Genomic DNA, 18573 nt, shown 5'->3' on the forward strand with positions numbered 1-18573 from the left:
CTTACATAAACCATTATTTTGGAGTGTGACTATTATTTGCTCTGGGAGCAAATTTTAAATGAATACAAAAAAAAAACATATTGAACATTTCTTACATAGTTTACAAAATAAAATAAACGTAAAGTCCTCTTCGATAAAACTAGTGACTCCCTTCATGATTGTCATTTAGTACTACGAATAATAAATACATGTACAAATAATAAAATAATATAAATAACTTTTGATAATACTAGTTCTGTATGTATTCTGGACTTAGTGTATGGTAGGTGTTTTTAGATTGTTTCTGTACAGAAGTGCCTTGGTGAAAGTTTCACAATTGTACTGCGACTGAAACATACACAACTACTGCTTCTACCGCTACTATACGTAACACCCTGAACTGTAGTATAGTAGTCTGAACTGTACTATAGTAGTCTGAACTGTAGTGTAGTAGTCTGAACTGTAGTCTGAACTGTAGTATAGTAGTCTGAACTGTAGTGTAGTAGTCTGAACTGTAGTCTGAACTGTAGTGTAGTAGTCTGAACTGTAGTATAGTAGTCTGAACTGTAGTGTAGTAGTCTGAACTGTAGTGTAGTAGTCTGAACTGTAGTGTAGTAGTCTGAACTGTAGTATAGTAGTCTGAACTGTAGTGTAGTAGTCTGAACTGTAGTGTAGTAGTCTGAACTGTAGTGTAGTAGTCTGAACTGTAGTATAGTAGTCTGAACTGTAGTGTAGTAGTCTGAACTGTAGTGTAGTAGTCTGAACTGTAGTGTAGTAGTCTGAACTGTAGTATAGTAGTCTGAACTGTAGTGTAGTAGTCTGAACTGTAGTCTGAACTGTAGTGTAGTAGTCTGAACTGTAGTGTAGTAGTCTGAACTGTAGTATAGTAGTCTGAACTGTAGTATAGTAGTCTGAACTTTAGTGTTGTAGTCTGAACTGTAGTCTGAACTGTAGTATAGTAGTCTGAACTGTAGTATAGTAGTCTGAACTGTAGCATAGTAGTCTGAACTGTAGTGTAATAGTCTGAACTGTAGTATAGTAGTCTGAACTGTAGTGTTGTAGTCTGAACTGTACTGTAATAGTCTGAATTGTAGTATAGTAGTCTGAACTGTACTGTAATAGTCTAAACTGTAGTATAGTAGTCTGAACTGTAGTGTTGTAGTCTGAACTGTAGTATAGTAGTCTGAACTGTAGTATTGTAGTCTGAACTGTAGTGTTGTAGTCTGAACTGTAGTATAGTAGTCTGAACTGTAGTATAGTAGTCTGAACTGTAGTGTAGTAGTCTGAACTGTAGTATAGTAGTCTGAACTGTAGTATAGTAGTCTGAACTGTAGTGTAGTAGTCTGACACATATGGACACATTCTGATACATTTTCACAATATTTTTTTTCTCCCTCGAACTTTGTGTCTAAAAAGTTTGTTTTCTTTTGTTTGAAGTCTTTATGAGTTAAAGGATCTCAGTGGTGTGAGTATTGGTTGCTAGGATATGTTGCTGCAATAGCTGAGAACAGTTTTGTGGACAAATGGAGGCCTGAGACTGATGACTAGTAGTTTTACTCCGTTTACGTGACGCTGCGGTGCTTGTTGCTGATCTCTTCTGATCAGTGTTGTGATTCGCTGGGCCCTGTGGTGGCTCTGCCTCCCTATTGGTCCCTTTGATCTACAAGTTAATTTCAGGTGCAGGCCCTTACCAGAGCACCCAGCACAACACAGCGCCACCATCAGTTCAGAGTCTGTCATTACGCCCTCAAAGTCCCCAAAAATATGGGTGAAAATATCGATTTCTTTTTTAAAAACGGGAATCTTAGTTATTAAGCAACAGTTTGTTTTTCAAGGTTCACGAGTGCCTTTCTCCACAGTTTGTTTTCAACAACAAATTAAATAAACTTCTGTCTAAATGTTAGATGTTTTGCCCTTGGCAGTAAAAGTAACAACAAAAAAAGTTGAGTATATTCTTCTTTTCAAAAGTCCCTGCAGCGTTCAGTGAGAAACCTCATTTGTTGGTTTATTTTCTGCGGGGTTGGAGAGGAAAGGGGGAGAAGGTGGGGGGGGAGCGAAGAGAGGAAGGAACTAGTAACTAGGGTGAGAAGATGAAAGGGATGAGGAGGAGAAGGGGAGGAGAGTCAGTGAGAGAGAAAGAGTCAGCAAGTCCTCCATCCCAGTCCAGGAGTGCTGTTACCTCTTGCCCATCTCGTTCTGTCTCAGGAACTGGATGTTGGTGCTGCTGTCAGCCAGTTCTGGGTACTGTTCCACGGGTAAAACATAATACCCGTCATACCCCTGTACCCTCCCCGCGGTCAGCAGCTGCTGCTTCTCTCCCTCCGTCCACAGCCGGCTCCCCTCCTTCCCATCCTTGGCCCTCTGCCGCTCCCTCAGCCAGGCCCCAGCCAGGGCCCTCTGCCGGGCTAGTTCCAGCAGCCTCACCCTCTCCTCATCCACCACGTCCAGTGCTAGCCCATACCGCACGCTGAGGGCTAACGACGGCACCGAAAACTCCACTGTGGCGCCGCGCCGCGACCTCCCGCTCACAGTCACGTTGATCCCGCTCTCCAGCGCCTTGCGTCCGTTGGTCAGCCCCAGCGCCAGTAAATCACTATCGGCCGAACCGACTTTAACGAAGAAGTGACAGTCATGTCCGGCCTGCGTGTAGTGCGTTCCATCCAGATAGATGGCGCCATTGAGGACTAAGGACACTTTCCGGCTGTCGTCGGTTGCCATGGAGCTAACTGCCGCCACCACATGTCCTTCCTTCAGCGCTAGCATCACTCCCCGGCCGATGATGGGTGTTGATGTGCCGAACCAGTGTCCGGGCTTGTCGCGGCGGTCGTGGGGGTCCTTGTTAAGGAGCCGTCCCTCCAGGGCCATGAAGGCCTGGTTGTGGCGCTCCGCTGCCTGCTGCACCCCCGTTATCAGCTACAGGAGAGAGAGGGGTAGAAGAGGGGTAAAAAGTCAATGGTAAAGCAGAAGAATGCAGACGAGGATACACTTATACTGTCTGGTTTACAGTTATTCTCATCTATTAATGTCCAGATTTCACTGTAATCATTGAAGGTTCATATTAGTGATCCCACAGTATCTTCAATGTCTCACCCGGCTCTCAGAGGAAGATAGAGGACCATTGTTCTGTAATAGCAGGCCTCATTTAGCTCACAGGCCGAAAATGTCAGATTCTGGTTAACATACAGTGAGGGAAAAAAGTATTTGATCCCCTGCTGATTTTGTAAGTTTGCCCACTGACAAAGAAATGATCAGTCTATAATTTTAATGGTAGATTTATTTGAACAGTGAGAGACAGAATAACAACAAAAAAATCCAGAAAAACGCATGTCAAAAATGTTGTAAATTGATTTGCATTTTAATGAGGGAAATAAGTATTTGACCCCCTCTCAGTCAGAATGATTTCTGGCTCCCAGGTGTCTTTTATACAGGTAACGAGCTGAGATTAGGAGCACACTCTTAAAGGGAGTGCTCCTAATCTCAGTTTGTTACCTGTATAAAAGACACCTGTCCACAGAATCAATCAATCAATCAGATTCCAAACTCTCCACCATGGCCAAGACCAAAGAGCTCTCCAAGGATGTCAGGGACAAGATTGTAGACCTACACAAGGCTGGAATGGGCTACAAGACCATCGCCAAGCAGCTTGGTGAGAAGGTGACAACTTTTGGTGCGATTATTTGCAAATGGAAGAGAACACAAAAGAACTGTCAATCTCTCTCGGCCTGGGGCTCCATGCAAGATCTCACCTCGTGGAGTTGCAATGATCATGAGAACGGTGAGGAATCAGCCCAGAACTACACGGGAGGATCTTGTCAATGATCTCAAGGCAGCTGGGACCATAGTCACCAAGAGAACAATTGGTAACACACTACGCCGTGAAGGACTGAAATCCTGCAGCACCCGCAAGGTCCCCCTGCTCAAGAAAGCACATAATCATGCCCGTCTGAAGTTTGCCAATGAACATCTGAATGATTCAGAGGACAACTGGTGAAACTGTTGTGGTCAGATGAGACCAAAATGGAGCTCTTTGGCATCAACTCAACTCGCCGTGTTTGGAGGAGGAGGAATGCTGCCTATGACCCCAAGAAAACCATCCCCACCGTCAAACATGGAGGTGGAAACATTATGCTTTGGGGGTGTTTTTCTGCTAAGGGGACAGGACAACTTCACCGCATCAAAGGGACGATGGACGGGGCCATGTACCGTCGTCAAATCTTGGGTGAGAACCTCCTTCCCTCAGCCAGGGCATTGAAAATGGGTCGTGGATGGGTATTCCAGCATGACAATGAGCCAAAACACACGGCCAAGGCAACAAAGGAGTGGTTCAAGAAGAAGCACATTAAGGTCCTGGAGTGGCCTAGCCAGTCTCCAGACCTTAATCCCATAGAAAATCTGTGGAGGGAGCTGAAGGTTCGAGTTGCCAAACGTCAGCCTCGAAACCTTAATGACTTGGAGAAGATCTGCAAAGAGGAGCGGGACAAAATCCCTCCTGAGATGTGTGCAAACCTGGTGGCCAACTACAAGAAACGTCTGACCTCTGTGATTGCCAACAAGGGTTTTGCCACCAAGTACTAAGTCATGTTTTGCAGAGGGGTCAAATACTTATTTCCCTCATTAAAATGCAAATCATTTTATAACATTTTTGACATGTGTTTTTCAGGATTTTTTCGTTGTTATTCTGTCTCTCACTGTTCAAATAAACCTACCATTAAAATTATAGACTGATAATTTCTTTGTCAGTGGGCAAACGTACAAAATCAGCAGGGGATCAAATACTTTTTTCCGTCACTGTAGAATCAGTGCAATGGAGCTGTTGGCTGTCCCAGGCCTTCTCACCTGTCCGTTTTCACAGTCCTTGCTGGCCTGCAACTCGAAGGGAGGTTCCACGAAGTAGAGGGTGTGACGGGGGAACCCTGGAATAATGTTACTGAGCTGGAAACCAAACATCACCAGCCAACTCTTCACGTCTGGGGAGCAAAGACAACATAGTAAAAAAAATATTTTTAATAATGCTAGCTAGCAAGTCATAGAAATATTTGAAAATGTTAAGAAGTTTGAAAATGCTATAATAATCTGCGTAGTATTAGGGAACATATTTTAAGTGTAGTAAAATATTGTATGTATTTTTTGGGATGATCTTCGAATCTAAATGACAAATAAAGAGAACTACAATACACAGTGACAATGATAACACAACGCCCCCACTCAGCTCTCTCTCCTTTACCTGTAATAACGATAATGCATGTGTTTTATAAAGCGCTTTCAAGGATCCAAAGACGCTCTACCTGTGACGTAGTTCTTGATGTCCAACAAATCGCTGAGAGGGTTGTTGTTCTTGAACATGTACAGGTTGAAGGGTGCAGGGTCCTTGCCGATCTTGGGCCAGCTGGCATAGTCTGGCGAGGTCCAACGGCCTGCCAGGACGTCATAGTCCCTCTGGGTGAAGTGGACCAGCTTGGTCAGGGTGTCATAGAGACCGCCATGGAACCCAACCACCAGCTGGAACTCTGGGTTGGAGTCCAGGTACACCTCCCCGTACGCTGTGTACTGCACCTGGAGGTCACAGCAAACACAGGCGCATGTTTCACTTCAATTCATCTTTCACTTCAATTCACTACAAGTTTATCCCCTCTGGGGCAATTAGGAAAGACAAAGTTGGGTTACTTGGTCAGTTTTTGTATTTTTAATTTGAACAATCAAATTTACCTCTCTGGACATCAAGTACCAATTTATCTTTTCTTATCTAAACATGTGGATAACGGGCCTTGAGATATTTAACAATCATGCAACAAAAATAATAATCATTAATAGTATTTTTATTACTGTCATCATGATTACCTGTTTGATCATTTGTCCATTGCTGCTGAAGACAGCCAGTGGTGTTCCTGTGTTGTCTGAGGCGATGTAATACTCCTCTCCACTACTCACCTCCATAGCAAACAGATGGCCCTGAGGGGAAGCAGTACGGGTTTTACATCATAACTCACAGACAGTCATGTCACCATAACTCACAGGCAGTCACATCACCATAACTCACAGACAGTTACGTCACCATAACTCACAGACAGTTACGTCACCATAATTCACAGACAGTTACGTCCAGTGCTTAATTTGAGTCGGATCCTGCCAGAACAGGATCCAGCACCTTTTCATTTTGGACTGTTTTGTTCCGGAATCTATTTGGCCGGATCCGGTACCTCTCCTGGCATGAAAAATTATTTAAACTTTTTGCATGTAAACATTCTAATAAAAGTGATCAAAGTTTATTTGAGTTGCATCTTTATTAATTCTCTTGCCCCCACAAAAAACGTGATGTGAAACAGTTGATTTTAAGCCCGGACCTAATATTCTAAGAGTTGATTTGGTTTGGGCCGGCCCGGATTTATGGTTTGTGCAACATTGTAACCTATGTTTCAGACCAACGCGTGGCCGTGGCTGTGTGAGAAGTGCGCCAGTACCTCTCACATAGCTAGTGTGGTGTACCGCGGACAAGCCACCAGGGGGAGACTAGTCGAGGCCTGGTGACAGACAGAGTCTACATTACGCGTCTGTGGCTCCCTCTGCTGGATGTGCCAGGTCTCGACGTGTCCTCCGGCCAGGACTAATTCAGGCTGATTTGAGGCTGGTGAGTAATCAAGGGGCTGATTGATCACCAGCCGTACAGGTCCCATAAAGCTGTCAGGAGGGCAGCACACGGGAGGGTTGGAGGTAGTAAGAGGTTACATCTACTGGATAGATGTCCTCACGGTCTACTAGAACCAAAGGGCTCGGTGTTCTACCCCAGAGGAGACAGCTTTCCCTGGAGCCCAGAACGCGGTAATCCAGAAGAGGTCTCTTGGAGGAGACTGGTTTCTTTCTTTTTCTTTAATGTTTTAAATAAACACCCTTGAAACTGAGGTATCACACTTGTGTCTAATCTGTGTAAACATCTTGATCAAACCCCCTGGTCTGCCACAAGTGGTGGAGATTGAGGGCAAATCTGACAACGTGGTCAGACCAGGGTTGACGTTTAGGTAGTATCAGCATTGATGAGTTGATAGCTCAGTTCGTTCGGGCCCAACAAGCGCCACAGGACATTCAGGAACGAACGCTGGAAGAACAGTGTCTACAGAATGTCTACATGCTTGAGGAAATCAGGAAGCTGTGAGGAGAAACACAGACCGAATCCCAATCCGTTTCTAATCAAGCTAACGGAGGATGAGGACATCGAGACCTACCTCTGCACGTTCAAACGGATAGCACTACGGGAAGGATTTTCCAAGGCAAAGTTGGCAAGTCTGCTGGCCCCGTTCCTGTCCGGAGACACCCAAAATGTGTATTATTACCTAAACACCGAACAGGTGGCTAACTACGACTGTCTCAAGAGGGAGGTACTCAGCCGCCACGGGGTACAGCCTAGCCCATCGGGCCCAACTTGTCCATGAATCTTCCTCCCGAGCACAGATGAGCGACCTACTGCGCATCACCAGGGCATGGCTCCTAACCGACGTAGCCACCCTCCCCGTTATCGACATAAATTGGTCATGGATCACTTCTTACAGGCACTACCTCGCGACATGAAGAGGGCAGCGAGCCTACACACACCCCAGACCTTGGAGGATCTCTTGGGAGCCGCACCAGAATACCGAGGCCCTGCTGAAGGGGATGCAGGCCAAGTCCGGGAGCTGTCGGAGGACATGGAAGGACGACCCCACCACCGTACAATCCAACAGTCAGCCGGGCTAAAGGACTGCAGACCTACGGAGAGACAGCCAGGGGAGAAGACTAAAGGAGGTGTTTTGAGTGTAGCGCCAGGGGACACCTTGCATGAAATTGCCCGAGTCGAGAGGAGTCGAGGCCCCGGAGATGAGTCGGGCAATGCAGTAAACTACTTCACCTCCTGTTGGACCCACAGCGAACCACCAGCACCCATGGTCCCCGTGAAAGTCGACAGTCGTGACACCCAGGCTCTGTTGGATTCCGGGAGTGTGGTAACGCTCGTACAAGCATGCCTGCTGGCCCATCCGACTGACCGTGGTGAGGAGATGTCCGTCTCCTGTGTCCACGGTGAAACCAAGAGGTATTCGACTGGGCAGGCCACCATCGTGACGCCACAAGGGAGCTGCCAGATGGTGGTGGGTGCCGTACCTGAGTTGTCGGTACCCCTCCTCGTGGGATGAGATTGTCCGATGTTCTCAGCATTGTGGAGGCACGAGCTGGGGAAAAAAGTAAGAGCTGGCGACCGACGAGAGCAGAGGTGGACCATCGCCTGCGCGGCCCGGAAGCATGCGGTTGCCAACCGCGTGTCGACAGACCCAGAGTCGGGGTCCGAGGGGGCGCCAGAACCATCCACACCTGGTGAACAACCGGAGGACCCCTATACTCCCCCTCCTCGATTTCGAGGGACCCGGCAAGACAACTGCCCTGAGCCCTCTGAGGGGACAGTTTGGGACTGCTCAGTGGGACCGTTTAGTGGAAAGTGATAGCAGTGGATGGCCAGCTTCTTCCGGGGGTGAGTGACTGGCGATACCCCCATTTCCAAATAAAAAATAATCTGTTGTATCAGGTGTCGCACGAAAAGGGGGAAGTCTGAGAGGTGCTGTTGCTGCCCCGTCGGTACGTCGGAACCATTATTCAGCTGGCCCACACCCAGTTGTTGGGGCGCACCTGGGAATGGAGAAGACCTGGGAAAGGATCACCGCCCGGTTCCGCTGTTCCAGGATGAGGTAGGCCATGGAAGTCAATTGCCGCAGCTGCCCGGAGTGTCAAATCACCGCCCCAAAAGCACACTTCCAGAACCTGCTGGTTCCCCTACTGATCATTGGAGTGCTGTTTGAACGCATCAACATGGACATAGTGGGCCCCCTGGTAAAAACGTCCCAGTATATCATGGTATACTAGATTATGCCACCCGATATCCTGAAGCCATTTCCCTTAACCTCTCTTGGGTAGGGGCAGTATTTTCATGGCCGGATGAAAAACGTACCCAAATTAAACGGCCTACTACTTGGGCCCAGGAACTAGAATATGCATATTATTAGTAGATTTGGATAGAAAACACTCTGAAGTTTCTAAAACTGTTTGAATGATGTCTGTGAGTATAACAGAACTCATATGGCAGGCAAAAACCTGAGAAAAATCCAACCAGAAAGTGGGAAATCTGGTCCTTGTAGTCTTTTCAAGTCATTGCCTATCTAACACACAGTGACTTAGGGTTCATTTTGCACTTCCGAAGGCTTCAACTAGAAGTCAACAGTCTTTAGAACCTAGTTTCAGGCTTTTTCAGTGAACAGAGAGCGAACAAGAAGGCCGGGAAGTTGGTGACTCAGAAAATGACATGAGTTTTGTGGCGCGTGTTCACGTGATGAGGTGTTCCAAAACGTTTTTCAAGACATTGGAATCGTCCGGTTGGAATATTATTGAAGTTTTATGTTAAAAAGGCCCTAAAGATTGATGCTATACAATGTTTGACATGTTTCTACGAACGTAAATATAACTTTTTTTACTTTTAGTCGTGAAATTTGGGCGCGCTTCCTACATTTGGAGTAGCTTACTGAACGCGCAAACAACAAGGAGGTATTTGGACATAAATTATGGACTTTATCGAACAAAACAACATTTATTGTGGACCTGGGATTTCTGGAAGTGCCTTCTGATGAAGATCATCAAAGGTAAGTGAATATTTATAATGCTATTTATGATTTTAGATGACTCCAAAATGGCGGGTATCTTTATTGCCTGGTGTATGTTTCTGAGTGCTGTACTCAGATTATTGCAAAGTTTGCTTTCCCCGTAAAGCTTTTTTGAAATCTGTCACAGCGGTTGCATAAAGGAGATGGTTATCTATAATTCTTTGAATAACAGTTTAATATTTTATCAGCGTTTATGATGAGTATTTTTGTAAATTGTTGTGCTGATTCACCGGCAGTATTGGAGGCAAAATATTTTCTGAACATCATGCGCCAATGTAAAATGCTGTTTTTGGATATAAATATGAACTTTATCGAACAAAACATACATGTATTGTCTAACATTGAGTCCTAGGAGTGTCATCTGATGAAGATCGTCAAAGGTTAGTGCTTAATTTTAGCTGAATTTCTGGTATTTGTGACCCCTCTACTGCTTGGAAAATGGCTGTGTGGTTTTTCTTGTGTTGTACCTGTCCTAACATAATCTAACTTTATGCTTTCGCCGTAAAGCCTTTTTGAAATCGGACAATGTGGTTACATTAAGGAGAAGTGTACCTTTAAAATGGTGGCAAATAGTTGTATGTTTGAGAACTTTGAATTATGACATTTTCTTGTTTTGAATTTGGCGCTCTGATTTTTCACTGGCTGTTGAATAGTGTGTCACCTGCCCAAGAGAGGTTAAGGCAGCAGTCTCCAAGGGAATCGCCCGCGAGTTTTTCCACCTCTTCATCCGGGTGGGCATCCCAAACGAGATCCTGACCGACCAAGGTACCAAGTTCATGTCCCGTCTAATGAAAGATTTGTGTGCTCTCCTACAGACAAAGCAGATCCGGACATCCGTCTTTCACCCGCAGAGGGATGGGCTCATCGAAAGGTTCAATAAGACGATCAAACAAATGCTGTGGAAGGTCATCGAGCGGGACGGGAAGAACTGGGACCAGCTACTACCCCACCTAATGTTCTCAATCCAAGAAGTGCCACAGGCCTCCACTGGGTTTTCCCCTTTTGAACTCCTCTATGGGAGGAGACCACACGACCTACTGGATCTCGCCAAGGAGGTGTGGGAAGCCCAGCCGACCCCCTTACGCAGCGTGGTGGAACACGTGGAGTCGATGAGGGAGTGTATGACAGACATATAGCCAGTGGTAAGGGAACATATAGAGAAGGCCCAGTGCACCCAAGCCAAGGTCTACATTTGGGGTACCCAACCCCAAGAGTTCCATGTGGGTAACAAGGTGCTAGTTTTAATCTCCACCACAGAAAGTAACTTCCTGTGAACATGGCACGTACGATGACAGAGAAGCTGGGACCCATAAATGACTGCGTACGGCAGCCGGGGAGACGGAAACCCCAACAGATTTACCACATGAACCTATAGAAAAGGTGGACTGTGAGGACAGCCTTGGCCGCGTTGTGGTCAAAACCCGGAACGTCGACTGGTCCCGAGCAATGAGGACCTTAGACCGGCTCAGAAGCAAGCGCTCCAGGAGCTCTTCGATCAGAACACCGCCGTGTTTTCCGAGAAGTCGGGCCGAACGACCCTCATTGAACAATACATCCGCACCCAGGCCGGAGAAATGGTATGAAAGAGGCCATACCGGATCCCCGAGGCCCGAAGAAAGGCTGTGAAGCAGGTGGTGGAGGCTATGCGGAGGCGGGGAGTCATCGAGGAGTCCCGCTGCGCATGGTGCAGCCCCATCGTGTTGGTGCCCAAACTGGACAGTAGTCTGCGTTTCTGCAATGACTTCCGGGGGGTGAACGACATCAGTTTGTTCAACGCCTACCCCATGCCGAGGTTGGATGAGCTCATCGACCGATTGGGAAAGGCCCGGTTCATCAGCACCCTGGACCTGACCAAGGGATATTGGCAGGTACCCTTGGCAGCCTCCTCCCGGGAGAAGACGGCATTCGACACAGGACGGCTTATACCAATACCGGGTCCTCCTGTTTGGTCTCCATGGAGCCCCGCCCACGTTCCAGCGCCTGATGGACCAAGTCATCCGACCCCACCAACAGTACACAGCGGCCTATTTGGATGACATCATCATCCACAGCCAAGGTTGGGAAGATCACCTCCAGGCTGTACTGGACGCGCTCAGGGAAGCCAGGTTGACAGCGAATCTAAGAAATGCAAGCTGGGGTTCGAGGAGGTGGAATACCTGGGGTATTTGATCGTACGGGGGAACGTCAAGCCCCAGGAGAGGAAGGTCTAGGCGGTTTGCACCAAGGCACAGGTAAAGTCCTTCCTGGGGTTGGTGGGATACGATAGCCGGTTTATCCCCAACTTTGCGGCTATAGCCTCCCCCTTACTGATCTGACCAGGGCCCGCCTCCCGGAAACAGTGAAGTGGTCGGATGAGCCCGAAGTGGCATTTATGCAACTGAAGGAAGTCCTGTGCTCCCATGCGATTCTCATGACTCCCAATTTCCAGGTACCGATGCTGGTGCAGACTGCGATATGGGAGCACAGGGCTAGACACTCTTAAGTATTACCTGTTGGGCACCCACTTCATCATGGTCACAGACCATTCTCCCCTGGTCTAGATGGCCACGGGAAAGGACACAAACGATCGAGTCACAAGGTGGTTCTTGTCACTTCCTCGCTTCTCTTTTTCTGTTGTGCACAGGTCAGAGGCGAAGCATGGGAAAGCGGATACCCTATCGAGAAGGGAGACGTACATCGCACTGACGACCGCCCCCTCCTCGACAGGGCTAACGTCTTGATCAAACCCTCTGGTCTGCCACACTAGAATGAGGAACTGCAACATCCCTGATAAATTGAAATACAAATCTGTCAGTGAAAAAATACCACGCAGACAAAGCAAGCCTTTCGCAATATTTCAAATACAATCGAGGGAAAACAGGTTGGGAAGCAAAGCTAGTGTTAGGGCTCCTGCTGAAAAGACTGTGCTGTAGGCTACCAAAAGCCTATTCAAGACAAGGTCGTTTTTGGCTACCAAAAGCCAATTCAAGACAAGGTCGTTTTTGTCGGTGTCAAAGTAGCCTGCCATTTTTCTAATTTGTGTGGTATTAAAAAAGATTCTGCTACAGTCTCCAGTCATCTAAAATTAAGTAGAATTGCATGAAATGCGTTTATAAAAGGCCAACATTTTTCTGGACTGTAAGCTACTAAAAATGTTTCCCATGTGTGCAAGTTCTGTAAGTGCCTACTCTACTGCTCTATGCCACTACGCAAATGTGATGATATGCATGCAATGCTTTATTATGAAGTGATTTTTTTCTCATGTGTTCTGGTACCTCAGAACTCCCCAGGTCACCCCTCTCTAATGCTCACTTTTTGTTCCGGCACCTCACGATTGACAAATTAAGCCCTGGTCACATCACCATAACTCACAGACAGTCACGTCACCATAACGTAACGATAGCATCACAAAAACATGATTATATCACAACAATAACAAAATTATAACACAATCACGATGAACAGTATTTATCACATGTAGCCTGTAGATGAACACACTTTTCCCTAACAATTTGGTAGCCTACCTGCAAGTCATAGTACAGTGAAGCGATATCTGAGCTGGAGTGGTTAAATATATGTGTGACTCTAGCCGGGTGGTTCAGATCAGCGTAAAAGAACTGGAGGTGTTGTCCCAGACTGGTCCGAGTGGACACTCTCCTTCCCAGTCCGTCATAATGGTACTGGACATTCCAGCCTCCCGGTAGCTTGCTATATGCTCTGAGGAGCTGGCCCTTGGAGTTGTAGTCAAAGACATCCGAGCCTCGCTGGCTCAGGAAGCCATCCTCATCCAGATGGTATTGCACGTCGCCCAGGCGCGTGATGCGGTCTCGGAGATCGTAGCGGAGCGGCGTGAGGCGGGCGCTGTTCCCGGGGTTGAGGAGGTGCAGGTTACCGTTCAGGTCGTAGCTGTAGCGCCACGTGGACCAGTCATTCACCTGGAGGCATAGACAATGAAAATAACTCTTTAAAAACACACCTGAAGTCAACTCTTTAATAAGTCAACTCTTTAATAACACAGGTGCGTAGCAGAATCAATGGCCCATGCTCCTTATAGAAGCCAAGGGCTTAAGTCAGGTAAGTCAACATAGGAAAATCAAAAAGTGAAGTGTAAAGTGAAAAGGAATACCATACTGTGTGTATTTGCAAAGAACAACAGCATTTAATCAAGGCTAAAGTTTCTGTAGTAATCTTCTAGGATTGTGATTTGGTGCTCAACTACTGCAGGACTAGTATCTCACTGGTAACGTCAAATCTCCTACCTTCACCCCGCTGAGCTGTCCGTCCCCGTCATACTCATAGCGGTACTGTGTTGTGTTGGCGTACGGTCCTATCTTCAGCTCTCTCTTCACCACGCGTCCCATACTGTCGTACTGCACTGTCATCCAGTACATCAGAGACCTGAAGATCTCGTACTGCACCTCCTTGATGCGCCCGTGGGTGTCAAAGTGCTTGCTGAGGGTCATCACAGCCGTGGTTATGATCTGGTTGATGTCATAGTAGATCACACCAAACTTCCCAAAGTGTTCCACCTGTAGCCAAGATAAGAGTTAAGAGTTAAGTAAAATATTGTACAGAGGGTCTAGGTCCCACTTTAATCCAGTATAGGTGATTTATGCTCAATCTATCAACTGTAACTGACATCCTGCAAGGGGTTTGGTTGTTAGGGTTAGGGTTGAGTTTGAATTAGGGTTGAGGTTGAAGCTAGGGTTGGGGTTTTTATTAAATTTTTATTTCACCTTTATTTAACTAGGCAAGTCAGTAAAGAACAAATTCTTACTTACAATGACGGCCTACCCTGGCCAAACCTTAACCCGGACGACACTGGGCCAATTGTGCGCTGCCCTATGGGACTCCCAATCACAGCCGGTTGTGATATAGACTGGAATCAAACCAGGGTCTGTAGTGATGCCTCTAGCACTGAGATGCAGTGCCTTAGACCGCTGCGCCACTCGGGAGCACCACAAAAAAAGGTTTGAGGCTGGAGCAAGTGTTAGGGTTGAGATTGAAGCTGGAGCTAGTGTTGAGGCTGGAGCTGGAGCTAGGCTTGAGGCTGGGGAGCTAGTGTTAGGGTTGAGGCTGGAGTTGGAGCTAGTGTTAGGTTTTGGCTGGAGCTGGAGCTAGTGTTAGGCTTGAGGCTGGAGCTAGTGTTAGGGTTGTGGCTGGAGCTAGTGTTAGGGTTGTGGCTGGAGCTAGTGTTAGGGTTGATGCTGGAGCTAGTGTTAGGGTTGTGGCTGGAGCTAGTGTTAGGGTTGTGGCTGGAGCTGGAGCTAGTGTTAGGGTTGTGGCTGGAGCTGGAGCTAGTGTTAGGGTTGTGGCTGGAGCTAGTGTTGTGGCTGGAGCTGGAGCTAGTGTTAGGGTTGTGGCTGGAGCTGGAGCTGGAGCTAGTGTTAGGGTTGTGGCTGGAGCTGGAGCTAGTGTTAGGGTTATGGCTGGAGCTAGTGTTAGGGATGTGGCTGGAGCTAGGATTTGAGGCTGGAGCTAGTGTTAGGGTTGTGGCTGGAGCTAGTGTTAGGGTTGTGGCTGGAGCTAGTGTTAGGGTTGTGGCTGGAGCTAGTGTTAGGGTTGTGGCTGGAGCTGGAGCTAGTGTTAGGGTTGTGGCTGGAGCTGGAGCTAGTGTTAGGGTTCTGGCTGGAGCTGGAGCTAGGTTTGAGACTGGAGCTAGTGTTAGGGTTGTGGCTGGAGCTAAGTGTTAGGGTTGAGGCTGGAGCTAGTGTTAGGGTTGTAGCTGGAGCTAGTGTTAGGGTTGTGGCTGGAGCTAGTGTTAGGGTTGTGGCTGGAGCTGGTGTTAGGGTTGTGGCTGGAGCTGGAGCTAGGTTTGAGTCTGGAGCTAGTGTTAGGGTTGTGGCTGGAGCTGGAGCTAGTGTTAGGGTTAGGGTTGTGGCTGGAGTTAGTGTTAGGGTTGTGGCTGGAGCTAGTGTTAGGGTTATGGCTGGAGCTAGTGTTAGGGTTATGGCTGGAGCTAGTGTTAGGGTTGTGGCTGGAGCTAGTGTTAGGGTTGTGGCTGGAGTTAGTGTTAGGGTTGTGGCTGGAGCTAGTGTTAGGGTTATGGCTGGAGCTAGTGTTAGGGTTATGGCTGGAGCTAGTGTTAGGGTTGTGGCTGGAGCTAGGATTTGAGGCTGGAGCTAGTGTTAGGGTTGTGGCTGGAGCTAGTGTTAGGGTTGTGGCTGGAGCTAGTGTTAGGGTTGTGGCTGGAGCTAGTGTTAGGATTGTGGCTGGAGCTGGAGCTAGTGTTAGGGTTGTGGCTGGAGCTAGTGTTAGGGTTGTGGCTGGAGCTAGTGTTAGGGTTCTGGCTGGAGCTGGAGCTAGGTTTGAGGCTGGAGCTAGCGTTAGGGTTGTGGCTGGAGCTAGTGTTAGGGTTGTGGCTGGAGCTAGTGTTAGGGTTGTGGCTGGAGCTAGTGTTAGGGTTGTGGCTGGAGCTAGTGTTAGGGTTGTGGCTGGAGCTGGAGCTAGTGTTAGGGTTATGGCTGGAGCTGGAGCTAGTGTTAGGCTTGAGGCTGGAGCTAGTGTTAGGGTTGTGGCTGGAGCTATTGTTAGGGTTGTGGCTGGAGCTAGTGTTAGGGTTGTGGCTGGAGCTGGAGCTAGTGTTAGTGTTGATGCTGGAGCTAGTGTTAGGGTTGTGGCTGGAGCTAGTGTTAGGGTTGTGGCTGGAGCTGGAGCTAGTTTTAGGGTTGATGCTGGAGCTAGTGTTAGGGTTATGGCTGGAGCTGGAGCTAGTGTTAGGGTTGATGCTGGAGCTAGTGTTAGGCTTGAGGCTGGAGCTAGTGTTAGGGTTGATGCTGGAGCTAGTGTTAGGGTTGATGCTGGAGCTGGAGCTAGTGTTAGGGTTGATGCTGGAGCTGGAGCTAGTGTTAGGGTTATGGCTGGAGCTAGTGTTAGGGTTGTGGCTGGAGTTAGTGTTAGGGTTGTGGCTGGAGCTGGAGCTAGTGTTAGGGTTGTGGCTGGAGCTGGAGCTAGTGTTAGGGTTATGGCTGGAGCTGGAGCTAGGTTTGAGACTGGAGCTAGTGTTAGGGTTGTGGCTGGAGCTGGAGCTAGTGTTAGGGTTGTGGCTGGAGCTGGAGCTAGTGTTAGGGTTGTGGCTGGAGCTGGAGCTAGTGTTAGGGTTGTGGCTGGAGCTAGTGTTAGGGTGGATGCTGGAGCTAGTGTTAGGGTTGATGCTGGAGCTAGTGTTAGGGTTGTGGCTGGAGCTAGTGTTAGGGTTGTGGCTGGAGCTATTGTTAGGCTTGATGCTGGAGCTAGTGTTAGGGTTGATGCTGGAGCTAGTGTTAGGGTTGTGGCTGGAGCTGGAGCTAGTGTTAGGGTTGTGGCTGGAGCTGGAGCTGGAGCTAGTGTTAGGGTTGATGCTGGAGCTGGAGCTAGTGTTAGGGTTGTGGCTGGAGCTAGTGTTAGGGTTGTGGCTGGAGCTGGAGCTAGTGTTAGAGTTGATGCTGGAGCTAGTGTTAGGGTTGATGCTGGAGCTGGAGCTAGGTTTGAAGCTGGAGCTAGTGTTAGGGTTATGGCTGGAGCTAGTGTTAGGGTTATGGCTGGAGCTAGTGTTAGGGTTGATGCTGGAGCTGGAGCTAGTGTTAGGGTTATGGCTGGAGCTAGTGTTAGGGTTGATGCTGGAGCTGGAGATAGTGTTAGGGTTGATGCTGGAGCTAGTGTTAGGGTTATGGCTGGAGCTGGAGCTAGGTTTGAGACTGGAGCTAGTGTTAGGGTTATGGCTGGAGCTAGTGTTAGGGTTGTGGCTGGAGCTAGTGTTAGGGTTGTGGCTGGAGCTGGAGCTAGTGTTAGGGTTGATGCTGGAGCTGGAGCTAGTGTTAGGGTTATGGCTGGAGCTGGAGCTAGGTTTGAGACTGGAGCTAGTGTTAGGGTTATGGCTGGAGCTAGTGTTAGGGTTGTGGCTGGAACTCGAGCTAGTGTTAGGGTTGTGGCTGGAGCTGGAGCTAGTGTTAGGGTTGTGGCTGGAGCTAGTGTTAGGGTTGATGCTGGAGCTAGTGTTAGGGTTGATGCTGGAGCTAGTGTTAGGGTTTGGGTTGTGGCTGGAGTTAGGGTTAAGATTGAGGCTAGAGCTAGGAATAAACTGTGACGTGGAAAGGAAGCTAGAGTTAGGGTTAGGGTTGAGGTTAAGGTTAGGGTTAAACTGGGGTGTGGACATTAAGCTAGGGTTAATCTTGAGGCTTAAGGTTAGAGTTAAACTGGGATGTGGACAGGGTTAGGGTAAGGGCTGTGGTTGAAGTTAGGGTTAGAGTTGAAGCTAGGGTTAGGGTTAAACCAAGATATGGACCTGATGCTAGGTTTAGGGTTAGGGTTGAGGCTAGGGTTGAAGTTAGGGTTAGGGTTGAAGGTTAGGTTTAACCTGTTGGGTCTAGGGGGCAGCATTTGCACGTCTGGATAAAAAAAATGTACCCGATTTAATCTGGTTACTAATCCTACCCAGTAACTAGAATATGCATATACTTATTATATATGGATAGAAAACACTCTAAAGTTTCCAAAACTGTTTGAATGGTGTCTGTGAGTATAACAGAACTCATTTGGCAGGCAAAACCCTGAGACATTTTCTGACAGGAAGTGGATACCTGATGTGTTGTATTGACTTTAAACCTATCCCATTGAAAAACACAGGGGTTTAGGAATATTTTGGCACTTCCTATTGCTTCCACTAGATGTCACCAGCCTTTACAAAGTGTTTTGAGTCTTCTGGAGGGAGATCTGACCGAACAAGAGCCATGGAACGGTGATGTCCCATTAGACACCTGGCGCGCTACTTCATGTTGGGTACCCTCGTTCCAATACGTTATAAAAGAGTATGCATTCGTCCACCTTGAATATTATTCATGTTCTGGTTAAAAAGGCCCTAATGATTTATGCTATACAACGTTTGACATGTTTGAACGAACGGAAATATTTTTTTCCCCTCGTTCATGACGAGAAGTCCGGCTGGCTTACATCATGTGCTAACGAG

The 18573-nt window shown here is 47.7% G+C and overlaps 1 protein-coding gene across 1 annotated transcript in view; it reads right to left on the reverse strand.

Annotated features, from left to right (window-relative positions):
- Positions 1–977: 977 nt before the first annotated feature.
- Positions 978–18573, reverse strand: part of LOC106604330 (teneurin-2) — a 299583-nt gene continuing 281987 nt past the window's right edge. The window contains exons 28-33 of the mRNA XM_045717935.1: positions 13889–14158; positions 13154–13564; positions 5818–5928; positions 5265–5532; positions 4816–4946; positions 978–2892 (exon numbers count right to left, since the gene is read on the reverse strand). Coding sequence (XP_045573891.1) covers positions 2155–2892; positions 4816–4946; positions 5265–5532; positions 5818–5928; positions 13154–13564; positions 13889–14158 — 1929 coding nt within the window. The 3' untranslated portion in view covers positions 978–2154. The remainder of the gene's footprint in view (positions 2893–4815; positions 4947–5264; positions 5533–5817; positions 5929–13153; positions 13565–13888; positions 14159–18573) is intronic.

Source organism: Salmo salar, chromosome ssa05, assembly GCF_905237065.1.
Source record: "Salmo salar chromosome ssa05, Ssal_v3.1, whole genome shotgun sequence".
Lineage (NCBI taxonomy): Eukaryota > Metazoa > Chordata > Actinopteri > Salmoniformes > Salmonidae > Salmo > Salmo salar.